Below are 18,639 nucleotides of genomic sequence, written 5' to 3' on the forward strand. Positions count from 1 at the left end.
TTAGGATGTGGAGAGATGAAAGTACAAGGACTCCTAGAAATCACACTTTAGTGCACAGAGAAACACTGTAATGAGAAGGCTCAGGACAAAGTGACCCCAGCAAAGTTCCGCTGCTTTGTGTACAGGAACAGTGCGATGAATTTATTTGGAACTAAACCTTGTTCCACTGAAAAGTCACTAGAGTATTAACAGAGTGAATTTGAATCCAACAGTTCCCAAGCATGATAAAAATAAAGCGAAATGGATATACATACTGGAATTTAAACTAACAAACCAAGGATTAAATACCCAGTTAACACAGAACAGTTTTCATCATATCTGGATGGAAGTAGGTGGAGAGGACATTTATGTGATCTTTCTACTTCTCCTTGATCCCGGAGGCTAAACTAGTTCTTGATGTAAGTAAAAGCAGTTTCAGGCCTGGTCAAACATGCTCCAGTGGATCAGAGTTTCCCAAAAGCTGCTCTGCCAGCCAAGACTACCAGAGTACACTAACACCTATGACATGGCTGATGTTTCAATTCCCTTTGCACTACTGTGGAAAGGAGATTTACAAGGTGCCATGATTTTGACCCAAAGTGTGGCAAACCTAAACCCACTATACTGGGAGTCCAAGAGCTACTTTCAAATGTAATCAAAGCTATAACTACAGCAGCATATAAATATCAGTATTAGAATCTGCTGCTTCCAAAGGAGCAAATACATTAATAGAACAAACATAAAAGGTACTATAAACAATGCGTCCTAGGAGAGATCACAAATAAGACAGTAGTGAGTTAAGCCTGATTTTTTGCCACAGACAGCCTGAATTCTTCCCTACTGAATATGGCTGTATCCCCAACCTCTCAAAATGTTTGTTTTAACAAATGCTCCTCCAGACCCTTTAAAGTAATCCAAAATACATAATCAGATAATCAGGAAATGTGAAAAAATGTAAACTGGGCTGCTAGCCAGATTATTGAGCTCTCTAATCCCAAATAAGCTATAACGGCTACTGGAGATCTATTGTCAGGAGGACTCTCCTATTTAATATTATTCTGTGTTAATAAAAACATCTTGACAATCACCCAAGAGACCCTACCGACAGAAGAAGGAAGTACATTTTCCATTTTAGAAAACGGAACAAGTCAGCGTGTCTGGTTCTGATAGAATTAGAGGGCTGTTTACACTATACACTATATTCATTACAGGTAAAGACACATAACAAATGATGTTGGTATGCAAGATACTCTCAACCACACAACGAAAATGGCATGTGATCTTGTGGAAAGTGGAAACCAGTTTGTGGTTCTGAATTACTGACTGACTTTGGTCCAATTTGTGGGTTACACAGAAAATGAATTTTATATGACCATGTGTCAAATATAAAGGGAAGGGTAACCACCTTTCTGTATACAGAACTATAAAATCCCTCCTGGCCAGAGGCAAAACCCTTTCACCTGTAAAGGGTTAAGAAGCTAGGATAACCTCGCTGGCGACTGACCAAAATGACCAATGAGGAGATAAGTTACTTTCAAAGCTGGGGGGGAAGGGGAAACAAAGGGTCTGTCTGTCTGTGTGATGCTTTTGCCGGGAACAGAAAAGGAATGGAGTCTTAGAACTTAGTAAGTAATCTAGCTAGATATGCATTAGATTTCTGTTTTGTTTAAATGGCTGGTAAAATAGCTGTGCTGAATGGAATGTATATTCCTGTTTTTGTGTCTTTTTGTAACTTAATGTTTTGCCTAGAGGGATTCTCTGTGTTTTGAATCTGATTACCTGTAAGGTATTTACCATCCTGATTTTACAGAGGTGATTCTTTTACTTTTTCTTTAATTAAAATTCTTCTTTTAAGAACCTGATTGCTTTTTCATTGTTCTTAAGATCCAAGGGTTTGGGTCTGTGCTCACCTATGCAAATTGGTGAGGATTTTTATCAAGCCTTCCCCAGGAAAGGGGGTGTAGGGTTTGGGGGGATATTTTGGGGGGAAGACATCTCCAAGTGGGCTCTTTCCCTGTTCTTTGTTTAACACGCTTGGTGGTGGCAGCATAAGGTCCAAGGACAAAAGGTAAAAGTTTTTACCTTGGGGAAGTTTTAACCTAAACTGGTAAGAATAAGTTTAGGGGGTCTTTCATGCAGGTCCCCACATCTGTATCCTAGAGTTCAGAGTGGGGAAGGAACGTTGACACCATGTCTTAAATCCTATTGTATTCAGTTATCATACAAGAGAGAAAGCCAATGCATTTAGGTTTTTCACAAATGTGCATAAAGATGTAGAAGAGCAGAAATTGGATATAATCCCAATTTAACACTATGGGCACCCTTCAACAGCACATTTTTTACACTGAAAAAGGAAATTCAAATACAAACAATACATTCCCATAATATACAAAGAAGGAAAAAGTGTACAATTAAGGTATAATCCACTAATTTAATCTTCAGTGTACAATGGAACACAGTAATAAAGGCATTAAGGCAGCTCTTCCATTGTGCCTGGGTACCAGAAGCAGCATGGTTCGGTAGTCAGATTTAGAGACTGGAAATAACATAAGGATTCTATTATGGACATTGACTTGCTGTGAAAGATGAGAAAAGTAATTTAATCTTTCTTTGTCTGGATTTTCTCATCGGTAAAATCGGGATAACAGTCAGAGTTATAAAGCACTCAGATTCTTGAAAGAAAGGGATGATCAAGTATTAATGAGAACACAAGTCTTTCTCCTTTTTAAATGTGTAATTCATAGCCTATTTGTCACAATCTAACTCACATTATCACAACTGTACGATAGCAAACAATACAAACAATGCAAAAAGTTTCATTTATAGACTCATTTTCACACATAAAACTTTTTTGAACATTGCTTTTGGACTAAAATCAACCATGTTTCATCTCTGTTCAATGGCGAGTTTTGGAGGGGCAGTTTGAACAAAAGTTGAACAGAGGGGCAGTTTGAACATAGCTATCTGAGTTATGCAAGGATAACAATAGAAAACACCGTTTTCTCCTAATTCCTAAAATTACCACAAATTTTCTCCCATACACAGGAGTCAAAAATAGCTTTAAAATGGCATGTAGATAATCTTCACTGAGGAGCATATTCACAAGCAAATTTGAAGGAAAAAAACCCTGACCAGATTATAAAAAACTGAAAGTAACTAAAAATATTTCTTTTGTTCTGGGTGGATAGATCACTGTACATTCTCCCTCCCAGGCCTTATCAATGACTCAGCTGACACAGGATATGCTGCACTCAAGCTGCTCCTGTATGCTCATTTCCATTATGGCTACTGTAAAGAGCTCAGTGAAGAAAATAGCAAAGTACTGAAAAGAAGCCCCAGTGCTTTAACTTCAGGAACAATCAACAGGAGAAAATCCTACGTGTTAAAATATTGTTTATCCCAATAATTTATGCTTTTGCCATAATTTTTGCTCGATGTAATATTTGGCAAATTCTAAACTTTAAAATAACTGTCTTCTTCTATTACCAAGGAAGAGCCAACATAAATCATTGTGCTGGTGTCCTGTAAACCCAGCTTTGAAGAACAGAGTTTTCAGGCAAAGATGGTACCTGCGGCAAAAGTTGAAATTTATGGCTTGAATACACAACTTTTTTGTACCGCTTTAACTATATCTGTTTGAAACCTGTATAGTTAACGTGGTACAACCCTTAAGAGTTATAAATTTAGTGGAATAAGCTACACCACTATAAGTACCTTTATACTGATATAACTGTGTCCACACTAGGGTTTGCACTAATTTAACTATTTTGATTAAAAAAAAAAAATCCAGACTCCTAACCAAAATAGTTGAATTAGTACAAAACTTTGTGCAGACCAGGTCTTACTCCTCCCCCATGCTGTTTACTTCAAGGATGAAGAAACTTCTCTCTTTCCACTCCATCTTCTCATCATCTGATTCTCCATCATCTCACGGAGGTGCAAGCTTCAAACATTAATTGAGACTCAAACATCAACATTAAGTACAAGAAATTTCATTTTTTAGCCCTCTTTGGACAGTTTTTACATTTAAATGTAATAAAAAAGGAATGATGCACAGTGACCATTAAAAAAGAATATCAAAAATATGTTCAAGGCAGTTACAAAGAGGGTGGTGATCAACTGTTCTCCATAGCCACTAAAACTAGGACAAGTAATCACCTTAGTCAGCCCACAGCAGGGGAGATTTAGGTTAGATAGCAGGAAAAAAAATTCTAACTCTAAGGATAGTTAAATATGAGGTTACACCAAGAGAGGTTGTAGAATCCCCATAACTGAAGGTTTTTAAGAATCGGTTAGAAAACCACTGGTCAGGAATGGTCTAGGTATACTTGATCCTGCCTCAGCATAGGAGTATGAACTAGATAATCTCTTGATGTCCCTTCCAACTCTACTATTCTATAATTCTGTGAAATGCAAGAAAGTTGAAATTTCTATTGCCAAGTTAACCTGGCCATGTTGCACATTCTATATATTTCTGGTATACCGTCTTTTCCTGCTGTTACATTGATTTTTTTAAAATAAAAATAGCTCTTCAATGTGGTATTTGAATACTGCACAAAATACTCCAAGTATAGTGCCTCCAATGTTCCCACTAATATTTTCCACCCATGTACGGAATGAATTTTGTGTTATGTACAGCACCAATATCGAGGTAATGTGCGGATGTGCACCACCAGTACAAACAAAAAACCTAAATATATATTTTTAAACAGTTCATAGGTATGGAAGAAGAAAGAAAGAATATTAAACCAAGGAATAATTAACAAGGAGCACTGCTTAAGATGTTTGTTTAATATGAAATCAAATAAAAAGAAAATTAACACTGCCCTTGGAGTACATGTATTTTATCATCCTTTCTAACAACTCAAGCTAGTAAACACACCAAAATGTGACATAGTGAAAACAGCTATTTAAACAAAACAAAGTGATGGCCATTAAGTGTAAGCATAAAAAATATGCACCAGAGGCCCAATTTAATAACCTACTCCTACCATAGATCACTAAGTCTTCATGGAAAGCTGCTCTCAAAAAATGAAGCATCTTCCAAAACACTAGCATGCTACCGACTTTTGCAGTTCCCAAAACTATCCCTCTTGCATGCATATTATCTGCATACATAGCTCAGCTTTAAGATGCTATACAAATCTGAGTCAACTAGAAATAGTCATGCTCTCATTGCAAATATTAATACAATATTTTTTGATACTGGAAAGGAGAGTAAAGGGCATTCGCTCAGGCCTATACAATTCCTATGGGATGTCAACTCTTAATTTGATTAATACTTCACACACATAGAAAAGTAAAAATAAGTAATAAAGCAACACAGACAGCAAACAAAACCACAAACAAAAAGAACGAGGAGTACTTGTGGCAGCTTAGAGACTAACAAATTTATTTGAGCATAAGCTTTTGTGGGCTAAAGTCCACTTCATTAGATGCATGTAGTGGAAAATACAGTAGGAAGATATATATATAACACTTGAAATACGAAGAGAAGTAAAACATCAAGTGGTTGGTTGGGTATTTTGAATGAGTGTTTAGGACCCATGCTGTGCAAGTGCAATAGACCCTTTAGAAACAGACAAGGTTAAGGTTCTCCTGGTTTCTCATTGTGTGTATGTCACCAACTTAAAAACTCAGAGTAGGCTTATTAAGTTTTTACAAGACCCTTAAGTAAAGGGAGCACCTTAACACATGGCTTTGGAGTTTGCAGACAGATCCCTGCTTAACAGAGCTTGCAAATAAGGTCTTCATCATGCAAAACACCTAAGCACCAAACCTAGTGCTTGCTACTTATGAGTCAATGGGAGTACTAAGAGCCAGAACTATACCAGATAGCAAAGATCTGGCCTTAAGAATTTCCAATACCTCTCTCTGCATGGAGTGCAGGCCACTTGCTGGAATCTTCTGCATATATCTCTCAATCAATTCTTTGCCATTGCAAGAGCCTCAAGAAGTGGTGCACCTCAGGGCTTGTTTACACTTGAAACACTGCAGCTACATTGCTGTAGTGCTTCAGCGTAGACGCTACCTAGGCCAATGGAGGGGTTCTCCCATCAGCATAGGTAATCCACCTCCCTGAAAGTAATTCTTCCATTGATCTAGTGCTGTCTACATTAGGAGTTAGATTGGCTTAATTATAAAGCCGAAGGCTGTGTATTTTTCACTCCCCTCAGCGACATAGCTGGGTGAAACTAACCTTTTAGTGTAGACCAGACCTCAGTCCCTATCTGTGACATAACAGTTTAGTTTCCTGCAGGCTGTAATACTTTGGTCTAATTTCAGCTGGTGGGTTTAGTGTGTGCGTACTGGGTAGTGTTGATGGCCTGTGATATACTGGAGATCAGACTAGATGATCTGGTGATCTCTTCTGGCCTTAAACTCTATGACTATTAGCAAGATTGGAACCTTTAGATCCACTATGCAGATCTCTGCCACTTGAGCTAACTAATAGCTGTAGTAGGCGGTCATCCTTTATGTGGACCAAATCAAGAGGGAGATGAGAGACAGACTTTGCAAGTGAGTTTCACAGATACTTGCTGACATCAGAGGAATTATGAGACTCAGGAATCTTGAATTCTGTTACAGGCTCTGGAGAGAAATGGGCTCTATGTGGCACAGATTCCTTTGTCCATTCCCTGACGCAAGACCCCTTCTCTACCATCACCTTGAACCTGCTGTTTCTCCAGTCCTGTACCTCTTCCCCACTCCTGACTCCTCCTCCCAGTCCCATGCTCTTCATCAAGCCACTCCCAGTCTCCATTGCTCATGCTCCTCATCCAAATTCAAGTCTTCTTGCTCAGTCAGTCCTAATCTCACCCAACTACACTCCCCACAGTCCAAGCCTCCTCTCCCCCCGAGTCCCAATCCCCCAGCCCTTCCCAGTCCCCCAGCCCAGATCCTAGTCTCCAAATCTCCTTGTTCAGCCAGTCCCAGTCTCCCAGTCCTTGGCTCCTCATTCAATCTCTGTCTCCCTCCTAGTTCGCCCATCCCGTCTCTCTGTCCTCTTGTCTAGCCAGCCACAGTCCACCCCAACAGCTCCCATTCTCTTTGCCCTACCAATCCCCAGTTTCTGCCCCACCCCAACTCACAGTGAAAGTTTCCCTGTCCTTGCCACTGCCAGCCTCCCAACCCAGTTTCTGCCTACATCCTGGCACCTTATCCTAATCTACTCTCTCCAACACACAGACACACACAGTTCTGACACTTGTCCCCTCTGCATCCGGATAAGTCAGCTGCCTGGCCCCAGAAGGGTGGCCATTGGGATAGACATGGTCCCTGCTCTCAATTCAGAAGCGCAGACCTAAACCAGAATGCAGCAGCCCAAAGCTTCAATTGCAGAGAAGGTCTCTGTCAGCAGCAGGCTGGAACATGCTCATTGTGGACGGAATCTTAGGGGAATTTAGCTGCTAAGATCTGAGAAGTCTCTACTGAGCATGTGCAAACTGTGATTTTTCAAAAGCTTATAACAAGGCCAAATTTGAGTGGATAAATACAGGGCTGACAAGGCAGATTTTTGACACAAAGGCCGACCCTCTGCCAAATTTCAAGTCCCTGCTCCAAAAGCATAGGATCACCTGAGCTTTTAAAAGAAAAGGTTGCCAGAATTTTTTAACATGGGCAAAACAATGTATATTTTTTCCAATCTTCATTCTGGGAACTACCGAACCATTTTGGCTGAAATTTTCCAAAAACAAATTCAGTTGTATAACATACTACCTCTGAGAAAGAAATGTTACCTCTTATGAAATAACTTTATCCTTCACATTTTATATTCAGGTTTCAGAGTAACAGCCATGTTAGTCTGTATTCGCAAAAAGAAAAGGAGTACTTGTGGCAACTTAGAGACTAACCAATTTATTTGAGCATGAGCTTTCGTGAGCCACAGCTCACTTCATCGGATGCATACCGTGGAAACTGCAGCAGACATTATATACACACAGAGATCATGAAACAATACCTCCTCCCACCCCACTGTCCTGCTGGTAATAGCTTATCTAAAGTGATCATCAAGGTGGGCCATTTCCAGCACAAATCCAGGTTTTCTCACCCTCCACCCCCCCACACACAAACTCACTCTCCTGCTGGTAATAGCCCATCCAAAGTGACCACTCTCTTCACAATGTGTATGATAATCAAGGTGGGCCATTTCCTGCACAAATCCAGGTTCTCTCACCCACCTCCAAAAACCACACACACAAACTCACTCTCCTGCTGGTAATAGCTCATCCAAAGTGACCACTCTCCCTACAATGAAGCACCCTTAGCATGAAAGGCAGAATAATTAATCTCAGCACCACACAGCAAATGGAAGCAGCAGCAAAAGACAAAGAGGAATGGAAAAGACTGGTTTCCACTCTGCATGCTGACAGTGGCGCAGGAACTGCATCTCTTTTAGGAAATATTTTATTATGAATTTCCTGATCTTTGTGCAAGGAAGATGTCAGAATATTTCATTAATGTCTATTATTTGCATGTAGTATACATTTTAATAAACCTAGTCATTGGGAGTTTTGTGCTCCAAGTAGCTTAACAATTGTTCTTCTCTCCAGAATTCCCCACACACCTCTTTCTCCAAGTCTGAACATGTGAGAATAACTTTTTTTCCAGATTTACTACTTGTTTCTACTATCCAGTCAATTCTTAATAGGGAGAATGACAGAAAAACTGTGCCTCATAAAACATCAGGAAAAAAATGGTTTGTTACTGTAACACTCTGTGCCCCAAAGAGACACTCTGCACCCCATATTCACCATTGGTGATAGAATTATGATGTATTTTGTATAAAGAATACCTTGTGAGGTATCATTTTAAAAGTCTTAATCTTTAATTAATATTTAAAGAACATTAATATTCTGTTAAGTTGTATGTGCTATCATTGTATATGAAGTTTCACTATGTATGTACCACTGAAACATGTTGTGAGGTTGGGAACACCCACAAGCAGTCTTTCAGATACAACAATAAAAAGGCCAAACAACGTTGATGGCTCATTGAGGAGAAAACAAACACTCAGAAGGATTACTCCAGGAACTGTGAACAATGGAAACTTCTCAGAGATAGCACATACTCAAGGGAGACTATTTGAGTCTTGTCACAGCAAAAGATCTTTCCAGCAAGTTGGAAGATATAAAGGGGGAAGTAACATCATGACTTGGCCTGGTTAGAGCAGGAGTCAAAAGTCAGAAACCTGGAGGTCAGAATCAGACAGGCCAGAGGGCAAACCAGGCATCAGATGTCAGGAGGCAGGCAGGCAGGCTCAGGTTATCAAGAGACCAGCAGCATTGTGCAGATTGTGAAGGAGCAACAGTCCTGAAATAGGGAGAACCCAGCTGCATAGACAGCTTTCTGTTTCTGTGCTTGGGTTAGATAGAGGCTGGGGACCAATCAGGACCCCCAGGATTCCAGCAATCAGATCCCAGGACTGGAGTTCTCTTTTGGAGTTCAGCTGCTATTCTAACAGCTGTTACCTGGTCAGTGAGTGGCAGGCTGAGACTGCCTAACTTTTAAGAGGCCTGTGGACCTAGGTTCAAGACATGTAGTCCCTGACAAAGGGTGACCATCCTGAACTGGGAAAAGAAGCCTTTCCCCCTGTGTTGGTAAGGAATCTCTTCTATCACTCCCAATTTCCAAAGAGACTATACTTCTTGAAGTAATAGAGTCTTATGAGATAGGGGCCTGAAAGGGGATGGGGAAAATGGGGTTGGGAAGAGGGAGGGAGGTGAATTGGATAATATATCCCTCTTTTAATGTGCTGAGCCACACTTGCCAGATGTGATGTTTGCCCAAGCAGGGTGGAAGAGGAACAGGCATGTTTCACAGGTAGGAGATATGGTTAGCAAATTAGTCAAAATGACTGCCTGGAGATTGCAGCTGTCTGGTGAGAAGGGCCTCCCATAGACGAAGGCAGCTGGAAAGATCAAGGAGGTCTTAACCTTCTCTTTGAAGAATATGGCCTAAACTGTTTCATCTGTTTTGTTGGAAAATCGTTTTCCTCATGGAAATTGCAGTGGCCATGGAACATGAGGCCCATCAGAGATGTCAATATCTGCTTGAACTGGCTTGTTTCTCCTTGTGTAACTATTTCTCACCAGACTTGTGCCTTGAATCAAGAGCAGTTGGAGACACAAAATTGGGAGGTATAGCCAATATGGAGGAGGGTCAGAATACCATACAAGAAGATTTGGATGACCTTGTTAACTGGAGTAATGGAAATGGGATGAAATTTAACAGTGCAAAATGAAAGTTCATGCATTTAGGGACTAACAACAAGAATGCTTGCTTTAAACTGGGGACTCATCAGTTGGAAGTGACAGAGGAGGAGAAAGACCTGAATATAGTAGTTGATCACAGTGTTAAAAAGGCTAATGGAATCCTAGAATGCATTAAGCAAGGTATTTCCAGTTAGAGACAGGAAGTGTTAGTACCATTATACAAGGCACTGGTGAGACCTCATTTTGATATTGGTCTCTCATATTTAAGAAAGATGAATTCAAACTGGAACAGGCGCAGAGAAGGGCTACTAGGATGATGCAAGGAATAGAAAACCTACTGTATGAGAGGAGACTCAGAGCTTGGCTTGTTTAGCCTAACCAAAGAAGGCTGAGGGGAGATATAATTACTTTCTATAAATACATCAGAGCAGGAGTGGACAAACTTTTTGGGCCGAGGGCCACATCTGGGTAGGGAAATTGTATGCAGTACCAGGGCAGGGGGTTGGGGTGCGGGAGGGAGTGTGGGGTGTGGGAGGGGATGCGGTGTGCAGGAACGGGCTCAGGGCAAGGGATTGGGGCAAAGGAGGGGTGTGGAGTGTATGAGGGGGCCCAGGGAAGGGGGTTGGGGTGCAGAAGGGGTGAGGAGTGCAGGAGGGGGCTCAGGGCAGGATTGCAGATTGCGGGGGGAGCTCAGGGCAGGGAGTTGGGGTGCAGGAGGGGTGTGGGGTGCAGCAGGGGGCTCATGACAGGGAGTTGGGCTGCAGGAGGGGTGCAGGCAGAGGGCTTAGGGCAGGGAGTTGGGGTGCAGGAAGGGTGCGAGGTGCAGGCAGGGGGCTTAGGGCAGTGAGTTGTGGGGTGGGGTGCAGGAGGAGTTCGGGCTCTGGAGTGGCAGTGGCGCACACCAGGGCCAGGGCAGGCTCCCTACATGTCTTCCCTGACCCCATGCCGTGCTGTGCTGTGCCGTGCCGCTCCGGGAAGCGGCCAGCACCACGTCCCTGCGCATCCCCTGCGGGAGGGGGAGGCACAGGGCTCCGCATGCTGCCCTTGCCACACCTCCAGGTTCCTCCCCTGAAGCTCCCACTGGCCGTGGTTCCCCATTCCCGGCCAATGGGAGCTGCAGGGGGCGGTGCCTGGAGGCAAGGGCAACACACAGAGCCCTCGGTCCCAGGAACGCGGTGCCGGCCACTCCTGAGAGCGGTGCAGGGCCTGCAGCACCACACAGGGGCAATCCCATGGGCCGGATCCAAAACCCTGATGGGCCGGATCTGACCTGCGGGCCGTAGTTTGCTCACCCCTGCATCAGAGGGATAAATACCAGGGAGGGAGAGAAGTTATTTAAGTTAAGCGTCAATGTGGACACAAGAACAAAATGGCTATAACCTGGCCATCAACAAGTTTAGGCTCGAAATTAAACAAAGGTTTCTAACCAGCCTTCCAAGGGGAGCAGTGGGGGCGAAAACCTAACCGGCTTTAAGACTGAGCTTGAAAAGTTTATGGAGGGGATGGTATGATGGAACTGTCTATGATGGCATGTGGCCCATCAATGACTGCCAGTAGCAAAAATCCCCTAATGCTGGAGATGGGATACTGGATGAGGAGGGCTCTGAGTTACTACAGAGAATTCTTTCCCAGGTATCTGCCTCGTGGGTCTTGCCCACATGCTCAGGTCTAACTGATCTCCATATTTGGGGTCAGGAAGGAATTTTCCCCCAGCTCAGATTGACTGAGACCATGGGGGTTTTCCACCTTCCTCTGCAGCATGGGGCACAGGTTACTTGCCAGTTTAAACAAATGTCAGTAGTGAATTCTGTTACTTGAAGTCTTTAAACCATGATTTGAGGACTTCAGTAACTCAGCCAGAGGTGATGGGGCTATTTCAGGAGTGGGTGAGGTTCTGTAGCCTGCAATGTGCAGGAGGTGAGACTAGACGATCACAATGGTACCTTCTGACCTTAAACTCTACGAGTCAAAGTAAATACTACAGGTAGCTCCAACTCTACCCACAGGTGGTGAGAAAGAAATGAGCAGGAGGTGGTGGACATGTCCTTTTTATGCCCTTGTCTAAGAGCATGAGGAGAGAAGGGACACAAGAGCTGCCTGGTGGTACTGCTGGCAAAAGTTTGTCTTCAACAGAGGATGTGACCTTGACCCTTGCTTTCATTGGATCCCAGTGTATCCCCCATACCCAAATCGCAAACACCTGCAGTGGAAGATATATGTGTACAATCACCAAGAATAACCTCCCGAAACCTCTCAAAATATTTCTCATGTGTATTTATACACAAATACAAACCGATTTTCACTAAACGCTGTCAAAACCAGTAGAGATCCCACTTCTCTAAGAGGTTTAAAAATATGATTAATATAAAAAAAAACAAGGAAAGTCTCTGATGCAAAGCATCTTGGATATTGTGATTTTCAATGTGAAGACCTTATTCCACAAACCTTCCCTGCAAAGAACTCTCACTAACTTCAAGTAGAGGGCTTCCATAATTGGGGCCAGAGCTAAACCAACATAGCATCAGCAGGAACAATGGTTATCCAAGTACTTTACGTTACAGTGAGGAGGTAGGTTGCTAATCATCATCTTTCAATGCACTGATGTGAGTGATTAACCAGAATGCTTTTTTTGCACAAGAGGCCTTACGTGTGTGGAAATTCTACTGCAATCTTGCAGTGACAATGCACAGACAGCAAAGTGACAGAAATGCTACAGGATGCCACAAGCAACTGACATGAGGGGAAACAAAAGGGTTGCACTACGTCAAACTGCCCAAATAGAAAGTGAAGCTAAGCAAAAGTTGCAAAACAAGTACAAGCATCTTTCAAGGTTATTTTGAGCACAGCTGCTCAGGCATTTGAAATCCCTTCTCCCACCCTTATTTTCTATACACACTCCCAAAATACCTCACCAAAAATTGTGTGTGTTGATCCAGGAATATGAAGGCACAAGTGAATATTCATGCAACACATACAAAAACAAATGGGGCTGGCAATGTCCCTCCTGTTTGCCAGGGCACTTACTGGCTTGGATGGATGAGTCAATAAAACTTCAGGATGCTAAAGGGAGAAAAAAGATAGAAAAAAGAGGGGGAAATTGGGAAAAAGGAAGAGTGAGAGAGAAAAAAAGGTGTAACAACAAAACGATTTAAAGACAGATGTAAACACATTCATTTATTACAGCACTTAAAATTGTGGTGTTTAGTAATAAATCCTAACAACTTTGAAATATTATAGAATTTGACCGCTTAACCCTTGGCATTGTCAGAACTCAGGGCTTTATCCTAAAATTCATGCCCCCTCTCTTACCAGCTGTTTCTACCCAACCCTCAAACACTTTGCTGTTTTATGCTGCATTCAGGCTTACAGATGACACATCGAATAGCTTAACAGATTGGGCAGCACTTTTATTTCTAATGCCTCATTTAGATCAATTATCAAATAAGTAAGTGGTTCAGGAAATTATCTTGAAGAACAACAAAACAATGATGAACATAGATGATGGAAAAGAAAAATTACAGAAAGCCCAATTTCCCTTGTAACCATTCTCTAGCTTTCTTTCCTGGGTTGCTGAACCAAGCACATTAGGCCTGTTTCTTTTTTAATAAATGAATCACTACTACCAAAATTGAATATTAATCAGCTGTGAATGAAATATAGCACTTTTCTTCTAATCTACAAGTGTATCTGTAAGATTTCTAAGTCATGACAGGAAACACTTTTTCACAAAGAGAAAAGCCCTAGAGACCAAGTCAGACTCATCTGAGTCAGATCCTACGAAACCCACAAATTGGATGAACACTTCATGAATTTATGGCTTCACATATTCTCTCTCCCTGGAAAGATATTACATCCTTTAACTGAAGCAAGGACATCATAGCAGAAGAGACTCTCAAGAGTATGCCCAAAGCATTGACTTGCTAACTCTGGAGGGGATTTTCCTGCCACAGAGCCAATGTTAGTATTCTCCTCTGGTTCAGAGCCTCTAAAACTGCTCTGGATGGGGAATTTTGCTACCAGCTGCTGCAGGATTCTTATCTTCACCAAGGTCAGTGGGCCCCTTCCAAATAGGCTTATCTCTGAGCAGAAAAAGCTCTTGGCTCAGTGGCTGTAGACAGAGAAGATATGCACTGACAACAACCATAGGAGAGGATGCGCTCCTCCTTGGAGACTATTTTATTGCTGTTAGGTCTCCCCAGGCAGACAAAAAGCACTTCACACTAGAGGAAAAAGGCAACAAGTAGGAGAAGCTGGAAAAGAGAACACTCAGAACTAAGGGGAAAAGATTATCACTTGAACAATCCCCCAGCAGGAAGGAGGCATATATATTTGAAAATGAAATTTTCCTAAAGGTGATATTGCACAGCTCTGCAGAGGCAAACAATTTTGAAGAGAAACTTTTGGACCAGGGCCCCATATGGCTTATCACCTACCCTGACACTTCAGCTTCTTTCATCACACCAAAAATGGAGACCTGGTCCATAAGCATAGCTCATTGGAATGCAAACTCAAGAGAGACCATGGTGTCCTTTCAGCATTCAGAAGCTCCTGTACTACTTTTTCCTCCCACTTTTTTTTGTCCGTACTGTTGGCAAACAGCTCAACAGTTCTCAGCACAGGAGTGAATGACGGCAAAGGGATTAGTGTTCAGAATACAGAGATCTGTATAGTCACAAGACCATTACTGAAAAATAAGGATACAGTGATTATGAAAATAGCTGCATTCAGATTGGCTAACTATTGTTGCTACCCAGAAAGAGTACAAGAATCCAGATGAAATAGAGTAACTGTTAAGGAAACAAATAGAAACCATGAAAATCAGACTCCTAAAAATCAGAGTTCAGGGGACTGCATAACTAGGAAAAAAATACAAGTGATATCAATAACTTTGCAGCACTGCTTGCACTCTAGTGACAGAGACTACTCCATTTTACTATAATGTTAAATACCTTCCACACCAGAAGTGGAAGCCTGTAGTGACTATGTTGATTTCTTAAAGGAGTATGTAAAATTTAGAGATTAATGAATGATTTCTCAAAAGGACTGACAAAGGATTAAATCTCCTTCACCTGATGGCCCAACAGTTTCACCTTTGCTGCCACGGTCATGACTTTTAGGACACTATATTTCATCTTATTTGAAACTGTTTAAATTATGGATTGGAAACATAACTAAGGGAAACAATTTGACAAGAGAGAGATCACTATTCAAACTGCAATTGGGTTGTGTTGAAAGGAGATTCCCTTGATCTGTGCAGTTTAGGAACTCCACGAGGAGAGAGAGAGAGAGAGACTGACTTATATGGAGTTCTCATGCAGCACAAGACCAGTGTGGCTCTAATCTCAGCAAAAGGTGGAGGAGAAAAGGGAACCACTACTCCCGCAGATGTCATTAAAGATCTCAATATCTTCTATATGCAAATGTACCTGTATTTACTCAAATTCTTATTCCTATGCTACTGAAACGGTAGCTCAGGACCTCACAGTTTTATTAGTGACTACAAAAAGATCTTTCTCCCCTTCTCCAATTCAATTCAGTATTGAAAATTTTCTATGTAGTCTTTACCTGCAATACTAACTAGCCATGATAATTAAAACAGTATCTTAGCTCCCAACACTAGCACAAGTTACTGAAGTGGATTTATTAAATTTGGTTTTTAAATGTTTGTCAGTCAGATATGGTTCATGTATTTTTAATTGTTTTACGAACATTTAAAAGAGGCTAATCCACTCTGAAAATGTCAAATTGTTTTAAACAGCCACTTGAATTGCACTTCAGGAAAAAAAAATCTTAAAAACTTACTTTAAAAAGGTATTTTTTCACCTTTCTATAAGAGGCAAAAATGGATCAAATGGATTTTACTTAAATTATAAAGAATTTACCTCTGAATTAAGACCAAACATGGAAAATTTCAGCAAGTTTGAGGAACTGAGAGGGGATATTAATTAAATATTTGGACGTATCCATAACTAGAATACGTACGATAGCAGTGCCTGCCAGCTATATCTTTTGAGCAACAATAAGTATTTGTGACATGAATTTAGGGGCTGTGGAAGACTTTCATTTAAGGTTGCTCTTTCATACATTCACAGGGAAACTATCCCAATTACAGCTTCGGTAAGATTATACTTAAGCAGATCTGGGCACCTGATTGGAATCTCTTCTTTGACATAAACATTCAGATCCTGCTGAAAGAAAGGAAATAGGCCAGCTGCTAGGAACACCTCGAAGGAAAAGCAGAAATTCTTTTCACAGCATGAAAGGAATGCAATGGCACAAAGAGAAACGATCACAGAAAACCCACAACAGAATCAGGTATTGAAAATAGCACCCAGAGAAGAAATTCATTCCAGGCCTTGCTCAGTAGAGCTCAAGAGACAACTCTGGGAGGTCTTTGCATAGTCAATAATTGCACAAGAGCCTCAGCATGCAGCAGGTCATTAGAATACAGAGGGAGAGGTATATCTGAATACATGGTGTACTCCTGGGGGAATCCTGAGCCAAAAAATTAAAAATTCTGTGCACATTTTAAAATTCTGCATATTTTATTTGTCAAAATAACACAATATAATCACAGCATTTTCAATTATTTTTTGCTGACAAGTATTTTGAAATAAATTACCAAAATAATTGAAAATGGTGTGATTATATTGTTATTGTGTTACTTTGTTATTTTGACTAACAAAATGTGCAGAACTTCACAGAATTTTAAAATTTTGGTGCAGAATTCCCTCAAGAGTACAAGGGTTCTGTGTGGCGCAATAATAGGTGCAGGCAGCTCGGTGCAGGGGGAATCTGAATGCACAGGGGCTTGGTAGGGGGTTCTGAGTATAGGGGGAATGGGACTCCGCAGAGGAGTCCAGGTGAAGGTAGTTAGTGCTGGGGGGGAGGGGGGAAGCTGGGGGCATGAGGCTTGGTGAGGTGGGGGGTTAAGGTGCAGCTGGTTGGGGCTCAGTGGGGTGGGGGGGCTGCCGATGCAGGGGGTGAGGCTTGGCGGGGCAGTGGTTTGAGGGGCTCAGTGCGGAAGTTCTGGGTGTGGGGGGCCCCTGATGTAGGGGGGCTCGGGGAGGAGTTGCTGTAATGGGAGCTGCTCCCCCTGTCCACCCAACCCCGTGCATCTGGACGCTCCCCCACCTCCTCAGCCAGCCTCCCTGACTTGCACACACGTGCACGCACACGCACACACATGGTGCAGAACTTCCTGCAGCCAGGGGAAGTTTCTGGGTGTTGTTCTGATCCAGACCTGGCAGCATTGTGCAGGGAAGAAAAGGGGGAACGCTGCCTCCATCCTCCTCCCCCCGCACCCAAATGGGACTTATGTTCCTGGGCAGCTGGGGCATCGTAGCCCATCCTCCCCACAGTGATTTGCCTCTTCCCCAGCTGCCCGAACAGACGTGCCTGAGCTGCCGTGGAGGGGTGAGTGAGCACTGGTGAAGCTTCTTTTTGCTTCCCCACAGAAACCATTTTCTGCAGAAAGTAAAGAGAATCTGTGGGGGATGGTGGCATTTTTCTGCTGCGCCGCAACGGCGTGAAATTCCCCCAGGAATAATGGTGGAAGGGTATCACACAGCACACATTAATTGTGCAATGACAGGTTTTAATATTTTACCTGCACATTCCAAAAGTTTACCCACACTTTAGTTCCCCCTCCCCACCGCCACATTTTCTTCTCTTATTCAGTTCCTTCCTCTGCTTAGTCCCTTTCCCTCAGGATACAATTAACAACAATTGCCCTATGTATACAGGAAAGAATTATTACCATTCTAACAGAATGGAAAGTCACAGATTTCCTTCAATTTGAAGACGAGTATATATTTGCCTCTATGTGCAATAAACTAAATTAACGCTCCTCAGAAACAAGTACCTATCATAGTTCAGGTCACCCATTGCAGATTTTGAATGCAATTTACACCTGAATTATTTTCCTATTCTTAACCCTTAGGAAAAGGATCACAGACAAACTGATGTTCTTGTTAATTTACTGAAAATGAGAATGGATTACTTCAAAAATATCTAGCTTCTGATCTGACTCGATGTCTCCTTGTATCATTCTTGGCTCCCTATTACATAGGGATCTCTAAAATGGAGTGAGTGAGCACAATCAGCTCCTGAGGGAATTAGAGAGAGGTATTGTCATGGCACTGCAAAGTAACAATCTTCATCTTTTAGCTAACAATGTTTCACTGGAGCTAAGCAATTTCCCTTACTCTTTCCATCCAAGTGAAGTGCCCTCGTATATGCTGAGAGTGTAACTTCTGTAGGTACACTGCAGTACAAAGTAATACATTAACAACCACTTCATCTGCGTACCTTAATTCTCACAATCTTTCTTGCAGTAAGAATAGCTTTATTTCATGCATACTCATGCAGTCAGCAATACTACTGCATAAGTAGTGTGGTGTAACTCTAATTTCTCCATTACTGCTGTCTCTTTAGACAGTAAACA

General features: G+C 42.0%; 1 protein-coding gene across 18 annotated transcripts in view; it reads right to left on the bottom strand.

Moving 5' to 3' along the window:
* Window positions 1–18,639, bottom strand: part of ERC1 (ELKS/RAB6-interacting/CAST family member 1) — a 546,952-nt gene that overhangs the window by 319,466 nt on the left and 208,847 nt on the right. For 10 of the 18 annotated variants that reach the window (XR_012155892.1, XR_012155894.1, XM_073320595.1 and 7 more), the window contains one exon: window positions 13,218–13,253. The exons of the other annotated variants lie outside the window; for them this stretch is intronic. Coding sequence is in view for 8 of the 10 variants with exons in the window: in XM_073320595.1 (XP_073176696.1) it covers window positions 13,218–13,253 (36 nt within the window). In the remaining 2 variants the exon portion in view is untranslated. The remainder of the gene's footprint in view (window positions 1–13,217; window positions 13,254–18,639) is intronic. 18 annotated transcript variants of the gene reach the window in all.

The sequence above is a fragment of the Lepidochelys kempii genome, chromosome 1 (assembly GCF_965140265.1).
Source record: "Lepidochelys kempii isolate rLepKem1 chromosome 1, rLepKem1.hap2, whole genome shotgun sequence".
Classification (NCBI taxonomy): Eukaryota; Metazoa; Chordata; order Testudines; family Cheloniidae; genus Lepidochelys; species Lepidochelys kempii.